The sequence below is a fragment of the Delphinapterus leucas genome, chromosome 6 (genome assembly GCF_059928025.1).
Source record: "Delphinapterus leucas isolate spDelLeu-1000000601 "Yukka" chromosome 6, BTC_Dleu_Yukka2, whole genome shotgun sequence".
In the NCBI taxonomy this organism is placed as follows: Eukaryota; Metazoa; Chordata; class Mammalia; order Artiodactyla; family Monodontidae; genus Delphinapterus; species Delphinapterus leucas.
In genome coordinates this window covers 81556886-81577999 of record NC_143134.1, presented here as the reverse complement: position 1 = coordinate 81577999, position 21114 = coordinate 81556886, and the positions used below count along the sequence as shown (strand labels likewise).

The following is a 21114-nucleotide window of genomic DNA, read 5'->3' as shown; positions in this document are numbered from 1 at the left end:
TCCAGGAAAGGAAGAGAAAATTTGCCGATCTCTGGGCGAGGCCACTCGGGAAAGTGCTAAAGTAACACCTGTAGTGCATGATGAAGCTATGGAAAAGATGGGAAAGCAGCTAAATTTGGGGATTCATGAGACGATGACAGATTTTTTTTTTAAAAGCAGAGTGGGTAGCATTATTCTGAGTGTGAAAGCCAAAGAAGTTTGTGGTCACGTTATCCAGAGTCAAGAAATGCTAAGCCCTGTATAAAATAAATCAGCTACGAGGATATATTGTACAACACAGGAAATGTAGCCAATATTTTATAATTACTATAAATAGAGTATAATCTTTAAATAACGTGAATCACTAAGCTGTATACCTGAAGCTTATATAATAGACTCTACCTCAATTTTTTTAAAAAGATAACTTTTTTTTCCCAGGTCATTAGGCTCTGGTTGTCAACTACTTGATCTACCTCCACACAAGGGTTGCTTTTACCTCCCATGATTGGCTAGAAAGGTAGTAGCTTGGATGACTCTTTTTTTAAACACTGAATGATTACTAAGAGAAATCACATCTACCTATTGAGACACACTACATCCATCTACCCATCTTCTCATCCATCAGATTTAAGCATCACATGGGCAGAAACCATGAATATTTGGTCCACCAGAGTGAATCTAATACCTTAGTCAGTGATTTTTCACATACAAGACACTCTTCCCAGGCACTGTGATGGGAACTGAATTCTTCCTATAAATCAGTGGTTCTCAAGCAACAGCGATTTTGCCTCCCGGGGGACATTTGGCAATACCTAGAGCCATCTTTGGTTGTCACAACCAGGGAGGGGGACTGCTACTGGCATCTAGTGCATAGGGGCCAGGGATGCTGCTAAACGTCCTACAATGCACAGAACAGACTCCACCCCCATAACAAAGAATTATCTGGCCCAAAATGTCAATCATGCCCAGGTTGAGGCAAACCTGCTTACATGGATGGATATAACAATCACAGTAGGCAATCTCTCACCCTCAGACGCTGCACTCCTGCCATATTCCACTGTTGAAATGACACAGCAGTACCGAATCATGTCACCCCCCCGACACACAGTCGGCCTACCATGCAGGAGGTGTGTGGAAAGATCCCTGGGGAAGGCTTTTCTCTCTCCTGTCCCACTGGTTTGTTGTTACTCATCCTGAGCCAAGAAAGCATGTATTTTTTTCTCCCCAAGTTTTTAGACACCTATTTTTCCTATTTGCATTACCCATCCCTATTTCCTTCTTTGCATCTCATACAAAGTACAGTCCAGCTTCATAGGAAACAGGTGTACCCTGACCCCCTTTGTGAATTTCTATAAAGGGCTTGGGAAAAAATCCCAGGGCCCATGAACATGCACTGCGCCCTCCGCCTCCCTTCCTTTTCTCTGGGGAACGAAGGGAACCTTGACCTGCCCAAGACCCAAACTCTGTGACAGCACACGCAGGATTGGTTGGACCTGCTCTCCAGTTACCTCAGTCACGTGCTCAGCCAGTGAGCAAAGAACACCAGATTCCTAAAAATCGTATTTCCTGAACACATATTTGTGGGCAGGGACAAAATGACAGAATACTTGAATTCAGGTGCAGCATTTCATTTTCAGTAAGGTTTCATTTCACAGTGAATATAAAGACAAGCCAAATTAAACCAAAGGTTAGATGTTGTGAGTAAATCTATTTTTTTCCCCTTCTACTGTTATGGTTTCTATTTGAGAGGAAAAAATATATCTAAAAGAAGATTTTTTTCCCTTAAGAGATGTTATTCAAGATTAAGCAAATTAGAGACTTCCCCGGTGGTCCAGTGGTTAAGACCCCACACTCCCAATGCAGGGAGCACGGTTTCAATCCCTGGTTGGGGAACTAAGATCTCACAAGCTGCACGGTACGGCCAAAAAAAAAAAAAAAAATTAAGCAAATTAACTGTCTTTGTTCATTTACCACATATTTAGTGAGAACCAGCTGTATGTCACCATCTGCGCTAGGCCTGGAAATACAAAAATGAAGGTACACTGTCCCTGCCCCCGAGAAGCAATATCAGCTACTAATTTAACATTTTAACATGCATTTTTATGTTAAAAAATGCAGTCACAGACCGAGAGAAAATATTTGCAATAGACACAACTGATAAAGGACTGTCATCCCAAATATACCAAGAACTCTTAAAAGTCAACTATAAGGAAATCAACAATCCGATTTTTTAAATGTGCAAAAGACCTGAACAGACACCTCACCAAAGAAGATATACAGATGGCAAATGAGTGTGTGAAAAGGTGCTCCACATCATATATCATTATGGAATTGCAAATTTAAAACAATGAAAAATTACTACATACCTGTAAGAACGGCCAAAATCCAGACCACTGATAACACCAAATGCTGGTGAGGATGTGGAGCAACAGGAACTCTCAGTCATTGCTGGTGGGAGTGCAAAAATGGTACAGCCACTTCAGAAAACAGTTTGGAGGTTTCTTGCAAAACTAAACATAGTCTTACCATACAATCCAGCGATCACGCTCCTTGGTGTTTACCAAAAGGAACTGAAAACTTATGTCCACAGAAAACCTGAACACTGATGTTTATAGCAGTTTTATTCAGAATTAACCAAAACTTGGAAGCAACCAAGACATCCTTCAGTAGGCGAATGGATAAATCAACTGTGGTACACCAGACAATGGAATATGATTCAATGCTAAAAAGAAAAGTTTATCAAGCTATAAAAAGACATGGAGGAAACTTAAATGCATATAACTAAATGAAAGAAACCAATCTGAAAAGGCTATATCCTGTACGATTCTAACTATAGGATGTTCCGGAAAAGGCAAAACTATGGAGACAGTAAAAAGATTAGTGGTTGCTAGGGATGGAGGGGAGGAATGAATAGGCAGAGCACAGAGGACTTTTAGAGCAGTGAAACCATTCTGCATGATACTGAAATGGTGGATACATGTCATTATACACTTGTCAAAACCCAAAGAATGTACAACACTGAGAGGGAACCCAAATACAAACTATGGATTTGGGGTGATGGTGATATATCAATGCAGGTTCATTTGTTATAACAAATGAACCACTCTGGTTCGGGAAGTTGATAGTGGGGAAGGATGGGGGCAGGGGGCGGGGGCGGGAGATAAAGGGAAACTCTGTCCTTTCCACTCAGTTTTGCTGTGAACCTAAAATTGCTCTAAAAAATAAAGTCAATTTTTTTAAATATACAAAACTACACATACAGGTATATGAGTGAGTTCAATAGTTCATTTTAGATGGTGGCGATAAACTCTGTACAGGGTAATATGGAAGCCAGAGATCACAGTGATCATGTATATAAGCCAGAAGGAAAACAGTGATGGTCAGGAAGGACTTTATCATGGAGATAGGAGGAGATGATGCCTGAGTTGAGTGTTAAGTGTTAAGAGGTGAGGACGTTCTGGTCTGAAAGTCTGGAGAAATGTGTTCTAGGAGAGTGTACAGTGTGAAAGAGGACCTTTTCTGATGCAACTGCTTTCAAAAACCCAGCTCGATCTCTCTCAAGCAATAAAAGTCAGAATCTACTGGATCCTATGAGTGAACAAGCCTGGGCTCAGGTTGCTCCAGGGCTCAAAGGGCAGCCCTACGACAAAATGTGCAACTCTCCCTTCCTCCACTTGCTTTCTCAACATTGGTGAACCCTCTTGCTTCCTGTAAGATGGATGTAGAAACCCCAGCACCCTCTTACTCTCAGTCCATTGTAAGCGTGGACAAAGCACACGGGCTAGAAGTGAGAGAAGAGATGGTTCCTTCAGACCACTGTTTAGTAGATGCTTACTGAGATGACACCAGGGGCAAAGACCCCAGATGAGTCCTATTCAAGGAGACATGAAATAGCATCATGTGTTCAGAAAACCACATGTGGTCCAAATGGATAGAGCATCATGTGCAAAACAGAAGGTATGGAGAGGTGGGCAGAGGCCAGATCAGGGAGGGCCTCAGGCGTCATTTGAAGAAATCAGGATTTTATCTTTTAGGCAACAGGGAGTCATTGAAAGGGCTATGCAAGGGTGTGAAATTACCAAATTTTCATTTCTGATACATCACTCTGACAGTGCCTCCACTAGCAGTGTGTGACTTGGCCAAGTAACTTGACCTCTCTGAACTGCTTTATTCCTACATTAGTAGAATGTGAACAATAGTTGTACACGCCATAAGATTACGGTGAGGATTAAACGTGCTAATATTTGTAAAATGCTCAGGACAGCGCTTGGCACATAGAGTTAAGTATTTGCTGCTACTGTTATTGCTGTTGTTGTCGTTGCTGTTATCAGAAGAGTGAGAGACCCGAGGGAAGGAAGTGAGAAGCAAATTCATCTGAACCCACATGGTCTTCATCAACACCACTTTACTATTTCAGAAAACTCTTGCCCTGGAAGGTAAAAGTTGCAAATAACTTCATTTTTCACTCCAGGAACATTGTCTAAGGCCCAAGAATGTTGCAATAAATAAAAAGCATCAAATGTCAGTTTATACCCCAGGACTGTTTGAACCCTTTGCCTCAAAATCCTCACCTTTGCTGTTTCCTCCAATCCTACACCATTTTATACTGTCATTATCCAAGATCCCACACTATCAGACCCAACTTAAGCAGAATTCAAAACCTCAGAAATAGCCCGACTTGGCCCTCCTCCCTCTGAGATGCTATCAGGAGCCTGGAGATGGAGCTCTCCATCACTGCCGTCAGCAGGAGACTCTGCTCTGTCTTATGACCAGATTGTTTTGGTGACATTTTCAGGAAGCCAGCCTGTGGCTTGGCAAGTGGCAATGCTCCAAGTGAGACAGGAGGGACTAAACAGGGCTTGATGACAAGAGAGGAGGGTATGAGTAGAAGCACCGTTAAGAAGAGAGACCTTAGGGACTGGCTGTGGGGAGAGAGGACACTCCAGCATGAACACTAGAGTAACCGGGTAGGACATGGAAGGGTTATCCAAAGTAGAACCTGCAAAGTTAGGTGGGTGTGATTTGCTACATGAGCTGACATATCATAACTGGAACCAGCTTTGTCTGCCTTATTCTGATTTCTATCCATCCACAAGCCCTGCCTACAAAGAGCCCCTCAGAAGTGGGAAGGCCTGGATGCAGTCTGGGTGAGGCTTTTCAGGTTCCATAAGTGGATACCTTCTCCAAGCCTTGCTTGATTATAATTCTCTCCTTAGTGAGGAACTCCACCTGTATGCGGCTGGGCCTACTTGTGGGCCCCCTGTTCTTTCTTGTGCTTGCCTACAGGTCAATTTCTGAATTGCTAGTGCCCAGAAAGCATAAAATCCACTGTCAAAAGCACTGATGTAGATTTTCCTGAAGATCTGGGGGGAAAGACAAAGGAAGGGAGACCAACTCCTCCTGGCGTTGGCACTCGAGGTCCAGCGTCCCAGGAACCTCCTCTTCAGGGCTGGGCAGATCAGGATGGTGGGTCACCTGACATCAAGGAGAAGGTTAAGACTCCCTTCGCAATCTCCCCTTGCCCTCAAATTCTCCTCCATAGACTGCAGGCCCACCCACCGCCCTGCCCCAAACAGTCCTTTCTGGTCTTTCCAGCTGGTATCTCCTCCCCTCACATTCCTTAGCAAAACCCATCCATTTGCATAATTCCCTCAGCAACACAAAAAGCAAGCAAATAGGGCTCAGCCAAAGAAAAATTACCTCACATTTCCAGGGCCACCCTTCTTTGTATGTGTGAAAGTATATTTATTACATTAGTTAGAGAAACAATGCTTGACTACAGGAAAGTAGTACTCAAAGGGAGACTTGTCCCTGGAAATTGGAAGTTGGCACTTGTCATATATTTTATGCCCAAACATTTCCCTGTCAAACCTCCCATGCTTTCAAGTATTTTAAGACTGATGGCACTTGTTGAAACCATTCCCCTTTGTGGCTTCCAGACTCCTCTCTCCTGCACTTAAGACTATTATGGCTAAGGATTTCTGGCCCATCTCTCCTTTTCAGTGGCCCTCATCAAATTGATGTTCACCACACTTCCAGGTTTTTATCTCCTCTCCCTCCACACACTCTTTTGGGGAAGATTTCAGCAAGACGCAAGGGTTCGTTCTTTTTGTTTCCACCCTTTTATTTCTCAATACATTTGCTTATTTTAAAAAAAGTGCTACACTCAGAGCAGAGCAGGGTCTGGGGAAAGAGATGGGATGGTTGAAATGGTAGAAAGGAGGTGAACAGATGAGAAGAAAACTTGTCTTTTATTTAAGATGTGCCATTTGTTACAGATTCACGTACTTCTTTGCCCCCTTTGTAAATTGGGCCAATAGTAGTCTCTGCTCCTAAGGTTGTTTTGAAGTGAGAGGTGATAAGTGCAAAGTGCTTAGAACATGCAGAAAGGAAACACTCAACAAATATTAGCTGTTGTCATTATTCCCTCAATGAGCTTTAAGGAACATATTTGGAGGGGCATTTTTCTTTGGAAAGAGAGGTAGGAAAAGCTTCCCGGAGAGAAAACATGTCTCCTTTGAATTAAGTTAAACGAAGGAACTCTGATTGGGCCAAGAATAGTTTACTAATAAGTCTGACAAAGAAAGTAAATTATAAATATCCTGTAAGTAATGTTTAAACTAATGATTAGCTCTGTAGAAGTAAATCCTTTCAAAAAATTTATTTTTTTAAAGAAAGCATTGGTTTCACAACTTCCCTGGTGGCGCAGTGGTTAAGACTCCGCAGTCCAATGCAGGGGGGTGCCTGGGTTCAGTCTCTGGTCAGGGAACTAGATCCCACATGCGTGCCACAACTAAGAGGTCACATGCCTCAACTAAGACCCGGCGCAACCAAATAAATAAATAGATAAATATTTTTAAAAAAGAAAGCACTGGTTTCTGTTTCTTAGCTAATCTTGAAGGTAGTGAAGCCTTCACATGGAACGCATAAAACTCTGGAGTTAAACAAGATCCTCCTCCTGTACCAAGATTGCTCATCCAAGTGACTCCGCACTACCCATCTGAATATCTTCCTGTCCTCTTGCTGAAGAAGAACATCTGCTTTGTATTGGCAAGCAGCTGAAAGAACCAGACCATCCTCACCTAGTTAGCAATTAACACTTATCTGGGATCAGAAAAGGAAGTTCCATCTGTAGATTCTAAGGAGCTAAAAGCCAAATAGCTGTCAATCTGAGCACCCTAGGATCCTGAAGCCAGGTTGACAGTGCCCTTTAGGATTGGTTCAGTGATTCTTCTGGCTAGTGCTGCAAAAAGTTCTCTCCAGCCATGGTATACAACTAGAGTATCTTAGAGGGTTACCCAGAGTATAAGGCCTCGGGACACACTGCAAAGCACCAAAGCTTAAATCTAAAAACATTTCTGTGGGTAAAAGAGGAGTGCTCCAGGAAAGCAGGGCTCCTTCCCGCTACAACCCACCAAGTGAAGACTAGGGGTAAGGAGTCTCAGTAATACTCCCTGAGGCAAACCATATGTGGAAAACGCTCCAAATAAATATTTGGCAAGCAGCATTTTTGTTGTTGTTGTTGGTACGCGGGCCTCTCACCGTTGTGGCCTCTCCCGTTGCGGAGCGCACAGGCTCCGGACGCGCAGGCTCAGCGGCCATGGCTCACGGGCACAGCCGCTCCGCGGCATGTGGGATCCTCCCGGACCGGGGCACGAAGCCGTGTCCCCTGCATCGGCAGGCGGACTCCCAACCACTGCGCCACCAGGGAAGCCCACAAGCAGCAATGTTATAGAGCTGGAAGGAATAGTTCTCAAAATATCAAGATGTGATATTTCAGGGAAATTCTGAATGCTCCTTTCTGTTCAGTATCATTTTTTTAAACATAATTGAGAGCACATTATATATTCTGTTCCAGTCTGTTTACTTCATTTAACCTACAGTGATTTTCCATGGCATTAGGCATACTATAGGAATATTCTATAATACCCCATCATATATTTTTTAAAGTACATAATTATTCCTCATTTACTGGAGATTTATGTATTTTTACATTTCACCACAAATAAGAAGCTGACAAACACTGGGTTTAAATGTGGATCCAAATCTCTGATTATTACCCTAGGATATTTTCTAAGAAGTGAATTATTGATCAAAGAATTTGAGTGTTTTTAAAGACTCTACCTGATAGGTTTTAACACTCCTCCCTGCAGTATGAGCATGCATTCCTCAACAGTCATGTTTCAAAAAAAAAAAAAAACCACCCTAATTTGGTGTGTAAAAATTTTAATTTGGATTCTTTTTATTGAATTTCAATTTTTCATATTAGCCATTTGTATTCTCCTTATTTTACTTTCTGTGAATTATTACATCTTTTGTTCATTTTACTCTTGGCATCTTAATGCTTTTAAAAAATATATTAGTATAAGGGGGTTGAGAGGTAATAGAGAGTAACCACTAGAGAGTACAGAGTTTCTTTTGGGAGTGATGGAAATCTTCTAAAACTGACTGTGATGTTATACTAAAAACCACTGAATTGTACATTTTAAATGGGTGAATTGTATGGTATATGAATTATATCTCAAAAAGCTGTTTTTAAAAAAATATTAGTATAAATAACTTCCATTTTTCCCTCTTTCAAAATCTGTTGGCAAGTTTTCCAATTCTGATTGCCTTTTGCTCTCTCATATTCAGGAAATACACACTTTTTGTTAAATCTATTATCTGTTCCTTAATGAATCCTCCCATTGCTTTTATTTGGAAAATTCCATCCCATGCAAAGATAGTCACTGACATGTTCTTTCAGTTTATTTTCATTCTTACTCCGTTTGGATTTTGCTGCACATTACAAAGTGATAATTTAATGTTCTCCAAACAGGTACTTATTGGAACTTTTACCAACCCCCTTCCTCACTATGTTCTGATAGCTGCTTTGCAATGTTTTATATATACTAGCATCTATTTCTGGGCTATTACTGTTAGCACTCTGAGAGTTCAAATATAAACTTACTCTTAACATTTTTTACCTTTAAAGTATGGCTTCATGGGCTTCCCTGGTGGCGCAGTGGTTGAGAGTCCGCCTGCCAATGCAGGGGACACGGGTTCGTTCCCAGGTCTGGGAGGATCCCACATGCCGAGGAGCAGCTGGGCCTGTGAGCCATGGCCGCTGAGCCTGCGTGTCTGGAGCCTGTGCTCCGCAACGGGAGAGGCCACAACAGTGAGAGGCCCGCGTACCGCAAAAAAAAAAAAATATATATATATATGGCTTCGTATGTAGTATTATATGACTTCATTAATCTCTTTCAAAGCATTCTTCGCTATTCTTGCACATTTTTTCTTTCAGATGAAATTTAGAATAATTTTATCGACCCTTTGAGATTATGACTGGGCTTATATTTGACTGATGGATTGATCTGGGAAGAAGGGAGATATTTAAAACATTTATCAGAGAGGAGCACAATGTTTTGTTTTGAATCTACAGAAGTATTTTATTCATACAGGTCCCATACATATCTTAAGTTTGCCTACACATTTTACAGAGCTTATTGCCATGATGAAAGGTAACCTATCCCCATTATATCGTAAAACAAGTTTTTTGTTTGAATATGGAAAACTAATTTTTGGATGAGTGGCAGTATTTGCTAAAGTCTTATTAATTTCAAGACAAGATTCCTGGGCTTTCAACTTGGGAAATCCCATCATCTGCACTAATGAAAAGTCTTTTCTTTCCCAATAGTTACAACTCGGCCCTAGTTCGGGTTTTATCACACTGAAAAATGGTAAATCCATATTCTGATGACAAGCCCTGAAAACTTTAAGCACATATTAAAAATTAAATCCTTGACAAGCAGGCTTATAAAGGATACATAAAGCTCTCAAGCTTTTGAGAAAGACCTGAGGTTAATCAAGTTTGCCACTTTGTAGAGTCTGTTTCATCGAAAATGCAGCTAAAGAACATCCAGAGGGGTTTACTAGACCAGCTGAGGAGACGGGTGGAGCAGACACTCAATGCTCTGGGGAGGGAGCTTCCCTTTTCCCTCAGGTGTGCCCTCCACATTCATACCACAAGTCATGGATCCTGTATTTGTGGCCATTGCTCTTCTGCAGACATAAGCTGAAGCCAGTAACACCCAGAAAGCAATACTAACTAGCTATTAAATTGCATTCTTCGAAAGTCCCCGGTCTAGCTCTTTTTGCATAACCTGTGTTACACTTTCTGCCATTGCCAAACCCTCTCTCTCAGACATTTCTGCCTAAAGAATTAACCTTTATGTTTTGAATCACTACTCACAAAAAACACGTGTTGGTTACAAACTATCAAATCCAAATACTAAATTTAATATTGGGGTGCTGGTAGCTAACAAAATAACTTGTGGAGACAAGGCATTGGTTTCTGAATAGCTTATTTTAATGGTCATATGACTAGTTCCAAACGCATCCAGTCATGCCCATATTCAAAAGGGTAAACCTTAAGGTAACCACACTTGCCATGAAAGTGTTGCATTTACTTATCCATGTTCACCATAATGAGAAATGATTTTTATTTTTCTAAACCAACTGAAAAAGTCCAGGTCAACTGACTCTACAGATGAAATGAAGTAAAACATGGCTTCCTCCTCCCCCAAATGACTGCAAAAGAAAACCCACTTCTGTTCTTTAAGTGAATTGTGCTTGATGAATGACACAAATACATATTTAGAGACAATAGTGTTTCACATTTTCAAGGCTGTTTACCATGGTCTGGGAAGAGCCTAGGTAATTGCCTATAAAGAAAGAACCATTTTTGTTAACTCTTGTCCTTATTAATTAATATGTGAATCTTGATCAGTACTTCATTAACTAGAACGCTTCCATTAAAAAATTGCAGTTTATGTATATTTAAGGGTTTATTTGGGAATACAATTTCTAATAATTCCCTATAAAAGACCTTAAATGACAGTAAAAAGAAATTAGTATTTAATAACTGACATACAGGAAGCAATTTAAATAATTTATCTTTCCCAAAGAACTTACAACATTTTTGCTCCTCCTGAATGTAGTAAGGGTTTCCTTTTGAAACCATCTTCTTGATTCTTCCAATTGCTTGTTCCACTACCATGAATTTCATTTGTTTTAAGTTAGGTTGGATAGTATAAAATTGAGTCCTAATGGCTATATAATCCCCGTAAAGCTATTAGCAATAGGGTAATAGTCAGACACATTTCAGCAAGTGCCATTCTAGAGAGATGATGTACCACAGCTATATAAAAGATGGTGGGTCCACAGTTTTAGTGTGGGGCTTGTGGAAATGGATTCTAAAGTCATATTTTTACATATATGGTGGAGAAAAAAAACCCCTCAAAGCTGCCAATTTAAATGTCAATAAGATTCAGTCACGCTACAGTAAGAGCACTGCGATGATATTTGTAAATTTTTTTTTAACTTTAAATTTTCAATTTTGCCAAATTCAAAAATCCATAAAACTGAGCAAATGAGCATGATGCTAACAACCAGTGACTCCAGGTGAAAGTTCTATAATGTTCACTGTACTATTACTTTTAACTTTCCTGTAAATTTGCAAATATTCAAAATAAAAAAATGACAAATGTCTATAGTATTCAAGATACAATGAATGAAATTAAAGAAACACAAGACATAGACACAAAGTATGTCACTGAAAATCACTGGTTTTAGAGTAAAAAAAAAAAGGCCCAACTTACAGGTAAAATCTTTCTTCTAAAAGAGAGCATGGGAGGGACATGTGACGTGCATTCAAAGAACAAATTGGTTTAGAAGCCAATAGAGACAGAACACCATGCATATAATGTCCTCACTGACATCACCTCTTGAATTTTCAAAGTGGGTATGTTTTTCTTGGTTCAACATTGGCTGCCCTGTTAAATCATGCAAACCATAGCAATCCACTGACATGCACATTTACAAATGATTAAGTTTCCAAAAGTGTGAAACTTTCATTCAGGAGAGTCAGTATAACAAATCACTCTATAAAATAAAAACATTTCCTAACTCTGAGGAATAAAATGTTTTATCAGTTGGATGCCTGAAAACTGTCTGATATTATGTATTTCCCATATACTATTTAAGTTGTCTAAGTTTTAAAGTACGTGGATTTGATTCTTGTTTGAAGTTTCAGCTAAATGATAAAGCTTCTCATTTCCTATTAGATCGATGGCTGAATGGTATCAGCTTAGCAAAAGAGCAAGTTGGTTTTTTTTTTTAATCTTCATTTACTTTGAGATTTGAGACAGTACAATAGCAACCGCAAATCTGTCTTTTAGTGAAAAATAGAGTAAAAACCATATGCTGAGAATAATATCAATACTGAGACAGTCCGCCCCAAACCTAATGTTCCCTTTAGGATACCCAGGCCTTCAAGCATGCCAGGTGGTACAACAGCACATCTTTCCCCTCCTCATAGGTTCCGAGAGAGAAGGGAACTTAAAATGCAAGAGCTAACGAATAATGAACGGGCAGGTAACATGAAGAAGCAAGACAACGGGAAGCCAGTTCCTTTCAAAAGGCGACAGAGGTGACAGTCGGATGCAAGAGCCTGGAGGATGGACACAAGCAGACCCAAAGAGCAACAGGCTTAATTTCTGGCGATAGTACCGATTGCTGCATCATAGGCCTCAGAGATTGTCTACATATGACTCCTCCTCCCCTCTGCCATACTTACACTTCACCCTTTCTGTCTTAGCTCTCCACACCAATTACTGCCAATCGGATCACAAAGGAGAACTGAGGCTGTAATATGGGACACTAGGAATATGGGACACTATGAAAACAAGTTTATGTACAGCTTGATAGCAGGGTCTAGGGAGGCTGGAGGAGGAGAAGCGAGACATATTTGAAAAAACTTGAGTATTACTCTCTGTAGACACTATAATAATCAAAGATACCTTAACTTCGTAAATAACCTAAGACGATTCATAGAATCAACTAAACTATAAGGTCTTTTTTTGGCGGGGGGGGGAGCTTTTAAAAACATATGTACATTGTTAAAAGCATAAATGGGAAATATTCACATTCAGTCAAGCCCGTTTTTGCAAGTTCCCTGAGATGGCATATAGAGATACACAACACAATGCAATGTTACAGCAGAAACTCAATCATTTACAAAGATCATTTAGAATAAAGTCAAATTTCTCTTTCAACAAATGTGGTCTACAAGATAAATTACAACCGGACTGTTGGCTGTTGCTATAAATCTATTCAAATCAGGAAAAACCATCATATTTAAAGCTCTCCAAGTAATTTTGGCACAGGTCAAACCTTCGGGTTTTGTTCAGTCCCTGAGTTCTTTTAACAGGATAACTTGCGTTCAACCTCTTCCCCATCCACCCAGCCCACTCCCCCGCACAACGCCCTGCAACCTGCCCTACAGTCTCACTAACTCTAAGTCAAGCCCGAAGGCTACAACCTTTCTAACCGACCTGCTCTGCAGAAACCATAGAGCTTCTCTGGCTTGAAGGGTTATAGGTGGAAGAATCAAATGGGGTACATCTCATGCCTCCTAATTATTTCTAAAACTGCCTCCAAGGGTCAGTGTTTTAATGTCTCCAGGGCCTTATGCCTCAGATGCTCATCCAAACACTGGATGGCAAAGAGGTCGATGTCCGTGTCGAACTTGTTGGCGAACAAGTGGTGCACGCGCAACATCCAGTTCAAGTCACCCGCTCCGAAAACGCACACGGAGCGCACGTGGACGCCGCTGCACGGCGGGTAGGGGGCGCCCTTGGAAATGTCACCTTCAAAGTACTGCCACTTGACAAACCTGGCAATTGCGTGCATGTCGGACATATCGTACTTATGGCTTAAGGACAGTGACCCTGGGACTTCGGGGATCCTCTGAATAGTGGCCCAGAGATACTCGTCCGGGCTGTATGTGTCTTTTGCCCACTCCATAAACTTTTGTATTTTTTCATTCTCGAGCACATACTCCACATACCTCCTACTGACCACAAAATAGGCACTGCCTGAAAACAGAGGTGTTTCAAGAGGAGGATGTATTTTGTCGGTCCCCATGTTTGTCAACTTTCCATTCACGACTGCATAATGCTTTTTCCACCTTTCTTTTTTATTGGATGGCATTCTCTCCGTTTCTAGGTTATTCTCGCCCATCAACGACTTGAGCTTCCTGACAACTTCCAGGTTGGTTTTAATAGGAAAATCCATGCCGCAGAGATTTATCAAGTACTTCCAGTCTGCGTTCATTCGGTAGAGGTCCTGCATGCAGTTGAGGTCAGCCTGAACCCGGCTCCAAGATGCATACACAACACTCTCTAGCTGACTGGCCACAAAGACATTACTGAAACAGGATGCAACGCCAGTCACCGCGGCCAAAAAGGATTCCTCTGATTTTGTATCCACGTGAATGCAATAGAAATTCTGAGGCATATAAATGGCCCTCAGGAGCCTGTCAAGCATTTCAATTTTGTGATGAACCACTAGAGAATATGCTATTGGAAACTCTGCCTCTTCTTTACTAAGGGGTTCTACAATATACTTGCGCTTCTTGATGAAAGCAGCACAATCACTGGTCATGTTTATGTAGTCATAGTTTGTCCATCGAGGGCGATTTCTAAATTTCACTGTTAGAATCTCAAGCTTTACCTTTTGGATTTCATCTACATCACCCTGTAGAACTTTGGTACAATTAATATTACTACTAGGATTCTCTTCAAGCAGCTCCAAATGTCCAACATTTACAAATTCAGGCTTGTGATGAATTCTTAAAACAGAGAAGGTGACCAGGGAAAAAACAAGAAGGAAGAAGTAGTATTTAGTGGGATAAGAAAAAAGTTTCCTCCTCCGCAACTTCCTCAGCATTTCAACAACAATTGGGGACTTGGCTTTATTAAGGGCAGTCTTCCAGGCTTCAAGCAGTAATGATTTCCCCTCTGTAGTGGCCTGGAGATTTGTCAGTTTGCATTTATCAGAAATGCAAAGGCATCTTGAAATGGAGGGCAGCACTAAAAGAAAAATAGAAAGGATACATACATATATATATATATATATTTAAAAAATACAGTATTTCATGACATCTTCTCAGGTTCAAAAACTGTTCTCTTTGCTGAGGTCAGATGTTTAAGACAAAAACAAAGTGGGTCAATCAGAGGAAAGGAAGTAGTGTTATAGGATACACATCATCTCTGGTATCAGTGCCAGATTGTCTTTTTAAAAAAGCTGAGTACAAGGATATGCTAGAATATCCTACAATCAACATTTTACCTCTCAGGTATATTGAGGTGCAAAACACAGTTGAAGACCTAGGCTATAGTTATTGAATTCTCCATAGTTGGTGAGTTTTTGATCCTGTGCCAGTGCTAATTAGCACCCCTTGCCTTGAAATCATTACTAATCTGGGCTCCTCCTGACACATCCATTAATGTCCATCAGTTGGTGTCAGCAGCCCCAAGTATTTGAAGAGATCAGATCCACTCTGCTCTTTACCAACTTAGGAGTGGGAATACACTTAAGGAGACATTCAGAAATGGCTGCGGCTTCTAAGAATCTTTGAAGGAAAAGCGGGTCAACGGGATTTTCAAACTGGAACAGAAAGGCTCAGGTGAAACCAGGTCAGATTTGGAACTGTTTTGGGTTGACCTCACTTTGTTCAGTTCCATACCAGGCACCACAGGAAGAGAAGACATACATAATCCAAAATAGAGAAACAGCCTAGCTGAAAAACAACACTTGTATGCAAACTGTAACTTATGAAAGACCCTTTGTCTATATTCAAATTCCAGGAACCTAACCCACTTTTATTATGTAAAATGTTTACAAATATACAGATATTGTTTTGTTTTCAAAAGTCAATTTTATTACTCGGCAATTGGTTCTAACAAAGAAAGTCAAAACTATCAATTGTCTCAAAACCAGATTTATAGAGATCTGAAAAGTTTTTAACACCAGAATTAGCACTAGAACTTTTAAATATTTAATTAGGAAACAAATTGTGAATATTAATAATACAAATAAAAATAAATAACTGACCATCATTTGTACAGAGTAATGTTACAAAAAGTAGTTAGACTTTTTACCATTTAAATCAAGAAAAGTCGGGATCATTTAGTGCTCTGATTCCAGGTAACATCCTCTGCCCATGTAGAGTGCTTCTTATGCAGTCAGGTTTCTTAAATGTACCAGGCATCCAGCAATGCTGTTATGTCTCATGAGTCTTTTTTAAAAAAAACACGTGAAACAAAAAGAAAAATTTGTGAAGGGATATATATGCCCACGTAAGTATACACACACACTCAGAAAGCATACTGGTAAACTAATTCGACATATTCACTTTTTTCTTCAAAATGATGGCTGGTAATATCCATTTTTTTCTTCAAAATGATGGCTCGTTGATTTCTCTTTTAAAACCTTCTCTCCAGTCTTTTTTTTTTTTAGGCTATGTTTGTGGACTGCTAAAGGTTTGAAGACATCCCACAATTTAGGTTGAACTTTTTCAGAGAAAACTCTAGGAGCATTTCCCAACATGTGTGCCAAGGAACAGTTTAATGGTCCTATATGATTGGAAAATCCAACATATCCTATGCGGCTGTGAGGATTCCCAGTGCTCACTGGCCCGTTAAAGACAATCCTGCAGTTGAATTAGCTGCTTATCTCATCTTCCTCCAACTATGTTGTCTACCACCCCACTCCAAACCTCTACTGGAAAGCAAACATTGGAAGATTCTGCTAAAATACTTATACATCTGAACTATTAACACATCAGATCCCTAAACAAAGTTATACCCTTAAGCAGTCTCTGCTTAAGGCATTTAAGAAAATCTCTGACTAATCATTATTAGTCAGCTTCTAAGCTAACTGAACAGAGACTTAAGTTGCCTCATGCAATAAAGAACACGGATTTACAAAATTAACCCGAGAAGGTCCATAACAACAATAAACCCTGGGCTGGGCAGGGGCAGAGGTGTGATTTCTAAAGTTGATGCATTATAAAATGTCCACTTTCAACAACAACAAAAAATTACAGGGCACGTAGAGAAACACAAGTCTGGCCCATACACAGAAAAAGGGGTTCAATAAAAACTGTCCCGGAGGAAACCCAAGCACTGGACTTAACTACACAAAGACTTTCAGTCAGTTATTATAAGTATGTTCAAAGAACTAAAGAACTAAATCAAACCATGAGAAAGATATTTAACCAAATTGAGAATTTCAATAAAGAAATAGAAATTATAAAAAAGAACCAACAGAACTGATTGTATTGAAAGTACAATAACTGAATTGAAAAACTGACTAGAGGGGCTCAACAGCAGGTATGCACTGACAGTAGAAGGAATCAATGGAACTGAAGAAAGGTCAAGAGAGAGTATCCAGTCTGAGGTACAAAAGGAAAAGAGAATTAAGAAAGATGACAGAGGCTCAGAGACCTGTGAGAAACCATTAAGCACATCAACAAATGCATAACAGGAGTGTCAGAAAGAAAGTGGAGGAAAGGGTGGGAGAGAAGGGTGAAAGAGGGGGCTGCAGTCACGAGCATGGGGGAGGGGGTGAAGAAAAAAATTGAATAATGGCTGAAAACTTCCCAAATTTGACTTTATTTTGTTTACTGAAGTACAGTTGACTTACAATATTAGTTTCAGGTGTACAACATAGTGATTCAATACTTTATATATTATACTCCATTTCAAGTAATTGCCAAATAATGGCTTTATTTCCCTGTGCTGTACAATATATCTTTGTTGCTTATTTTATATATAATAGTTTGTGTCTCTTAATCCCATACACCTATTTTGCTCCTCCTCCCCTGCCCTCTCCCAACTGGTAATCACTAGTTTGTTCTCTGTATCTGTGAGGCTTGTTAATATATATTCATTTGTTTTATTTTTTAGATTCCACATATAACTAATAACAGAGTATTGTCTTTCTCTGTATGACTTATTTCATTAAGCATAATACTCTCTAGGTCCATCCACACTGTTGCAAATGGCAGAATTTCATTTTTTACGGCTGAGTAATATTCCAGCGACGGGCAATTTAGTTTGTGTCCATATCTTGGCTTTTGTAAGTAACATTACTATGAACACTGGGGTACATGTATCTTTTCCAATTAGCGTTTTCATTTTCTTCTTATATCCAGCAGTAGAACTGCTGAATCATATGGTAGTTCTATTTTAAGTTTTTTGAGGAACCTCCATACTGTTTTCCATAGTGGCTGCACCAATTTACATTCCCACCAATAGTGTACTAGGGTTCCCTTTTCTCCACATCCTCATCAACATTTGTTATTTGTAGACTTTTGATGACAGCCATCTGACAGGTGTGAGGTGATATCTCATTGTGGTTTTGATTTGCATTTCCCTGATGATTAGAGACGAGCATTATTTTCATATGGCTGTTGGCCATCTGTATATCTACTTTGGAAAAATGTCTAATCATGTCGTGTGCCCATTTTTTGATTGGGTTGTTTGCTTTTATATTGAGTTGTATGAACTGTTTACATATTTTAGATAATAATCCCTTATTAGTCATATCATCTGCAAATATTTTCTCCCATTCAGTAGGTTGTCTTTTTGTCTTGTCCAGTGGTTTCCTTTGCTGTGCAAAGAGCTTTTAAGTTTAAAATTAGGTCCCATTGTTTATTTTTGCTTTTATTTCTTTTGCCTTAGGAGACAGTTCCCAAAAACTGTTGCTATAATTTATGTCAAAGAGCATTCTACCCATGTTCTCTTCTAGGAGTTTTATGGTTTCAGGTCTTATATTTAGGTCTTTAATCTATTTTGAGTTTGTTTTTGTATATGGTGTGAAGAAATGTTCTTCTAATCTTGTTCTTCTACATATAGCTATCCAGTTTTCCCAACAACAATTACTGAAGAGACTGTCTCTTCTCCACTGTAAATTCTTGCCTCCTTTGTCACAGACTAATTAACCATAAGTGTGTAGGTTTATTTCCAGGCTCTCTATTCTGTTCCATTGATCTATGTGTCTGTTTTTGTGCCTGTACCACACTGTTTTGAATGCTGTAGCTTTATAGTATTTTCTGAAGTCACGAAGGTGATATCTCTAGAAAAAATTTGAATAATGGCTGAAACTTCCCAAATTTGACTTTAAAAAATTAATCTGAATATCCAAGAGACTCAATGAGCTCCAAGTATGCAAAATGGGACAATCACTTTGGCAGACACTTTGGCAGTTTCTTACAAAGCTAAATATAGGCTAATCATTCAACCCAGTAATCACACTCTTAGCTATTTGCCCAAACTGAACATGTATGTACACACAAAAACAAGCATATGAATGTTTACAGCAGCTTTATTCATAACTGCCAAAAACTGGAAGCAATCAAGATGTCCTTCAATAGGTGAATGAATAAACAATTTGTGGTACATCTATAAAATGGAATATTATTCGGTGATTTTTCAAAAAATCAGCTACCAATCTATTAAAAGACATGGAGGAAGCTTAAACGCATACTGCAAAGTGACAGAAGCCAATGTGAAAAGGTTACACACTGTATGAGTCCAAAGATATAATAGTCTGGAAAAGGCAAAACTATAAGGACAATAAAAGTTCAGGATTTACTAGGGATTTGAAGGAAAGAAGGAACAGATGAATAGGTACAGAACAGGGCATTTTTAGGGTGATGAAACTATTCTGTAGGATACTGTTAACAGTGGTTAAAGGATACTATGCATTTGTCCAAACCCAAAGAATTTTACAACACAAAGACTGACCCCTCTTAATTATAATTAATAATGTATCAATACTGTTTCATCACTTGTAACAAATGTACCACACTTGTGCAAGACACTAATAATAGGGAAAACAATGTGAGCAGGTTTATGAGAACTCTGTACTCTCCGTGTAATTTTCCTGTAAACTCAAAACTGCTCTAAAAAATAATCTATTAAAATTGAAAAAAAAATTAATCTGTACATTCAGGAAGCTCTGTGACTTCCAAAGATGATAAACTCAAATAAATTCACATCTAGATACTTCTTAAACTGTTGAAAGACAACTTGAAAATAACAAGAGAAAAGTGATTATACAAGGGGTCCTCAAAATTAAAAGCTTCAAATCAGAAACAATGGAGACCAGAAGGTAATGAATAACATATTCAATGGACGGAAATAAAAAAGATTCAACCAAGAATTCTATAATCAGCAAAATAGTTGTTCAAAAACAATGAGAAATTAAGACATTTCTGGATAAATGAAAACTAAGAGAATTCATCACTAGCAGACCTGCCCAAAAGAAATACTAAATAGAGTCCTTCAGAATGAAAAGAAAGGATACTAGACAGTAACTCAAATCCACATGAAGAAATAAAAAGCATCTATAAAAATATATACACAGGAAATGTAATTTTCTATGAACAGTTTTCCCATCCGATTTAAAAGATAACTACATAAAGTAGTAATTATAACACTGTATTGATAGGATTATAATGTATAAAGATGTGATTTATATATTAATAATAGTATAAAGGAGGGAAGGGGAACAGAGCTATATTGGAGCAAAGTTTTTGAATGCTATTGAAATTAAGTTGGTATTAATCTAAAGTAGAATATTTTAAGTTAAGAAGGTTCATTTTTCTGTAATTCCAAGGGTAATCACTTTAAAAAAAGCTCAAAAACATACAGTAAAGGAAACATCAAGGGAATTAAAATAGTACACAGGAGAATATCTAACACATAAGAATACAGCAATTGAGAAAGAGAGGAACAAAAAAGACATAAGACACACAAATAACAAAATAGCAAATGTAAATCCTACCTTATCTGTAATTATAATAAATATAAATGGACTAAGACCTCCAATCAAAAGGCAGAGATTGGCAAAATAGATTTTTTCTAAAAATGATCCAACTATATGTCTACAAGAGACATGGTTTAGATTGAGAGACACAACTAGGTTTAAGTAAAAGAATGTAAACAGATATACTACACAAATAAATACAAAAAAAAGAGCTAGAGTAATCATACTAATCTGATGAAACAGACTTAAAGACAAAAACTATTAGACAAAGAAGAACATTTTATAATTATAAAATGAATAAAAAGGAGGTCAACAAGGAAACAGAAGACTTGACCAACACTATAGACCAACTAGACCTAACAGACATCTATAGAACACCTTCACCGAACAGCAAAACACACATCCTCCTCAAGGACACATGGAACATTCTCCAAGATGGGCCATATGCTAGACTATCAAACAAACCTTATTAAATTT

At 39.0% G+C, this 21114-nt stretch overlaps 1 protein-coding gene across 10 annotated transcripts in view; it reads right to left on the bottom strand.

Annotated features, from left to right (window-relative positions):
• Positions 1-21114, bottom strand: part of GCNT1 (glucosaminyl (N-acetyl) transferase 1) — a 199124-nt gene that overhangs the window by 128112 nt on the left and 49898 nt on the right. For 5 of the 10 annotated variants that reach the window (XR_002644495.3, XR_002644489.3, XR_002644491.3 and 2 more), the window contains exons 4-5: positions 15963-16099; positions 2346-2427 (exon numbers count right to left, since the gene is read on the bottom strand). Coding sequence is in view for 3 of the 10 variants with exons in the window: in XM_022573478.2 (XP_022429186.1) it covers positions 13462-14891; positions 15963-15990 (1458 nt within the window). In the remaining 7 variants the exon portion in view is untranslated. Of the gene's footprint in view, positions 1-2344; positions 14892-15962; positions 16100-21114 lie in introns of those variants that run through there. The other 5 variants (XM_022573478.2, XM_022573480.2, XR_016393578.1 and 2 more) reach the window with 3 other exon arrangements.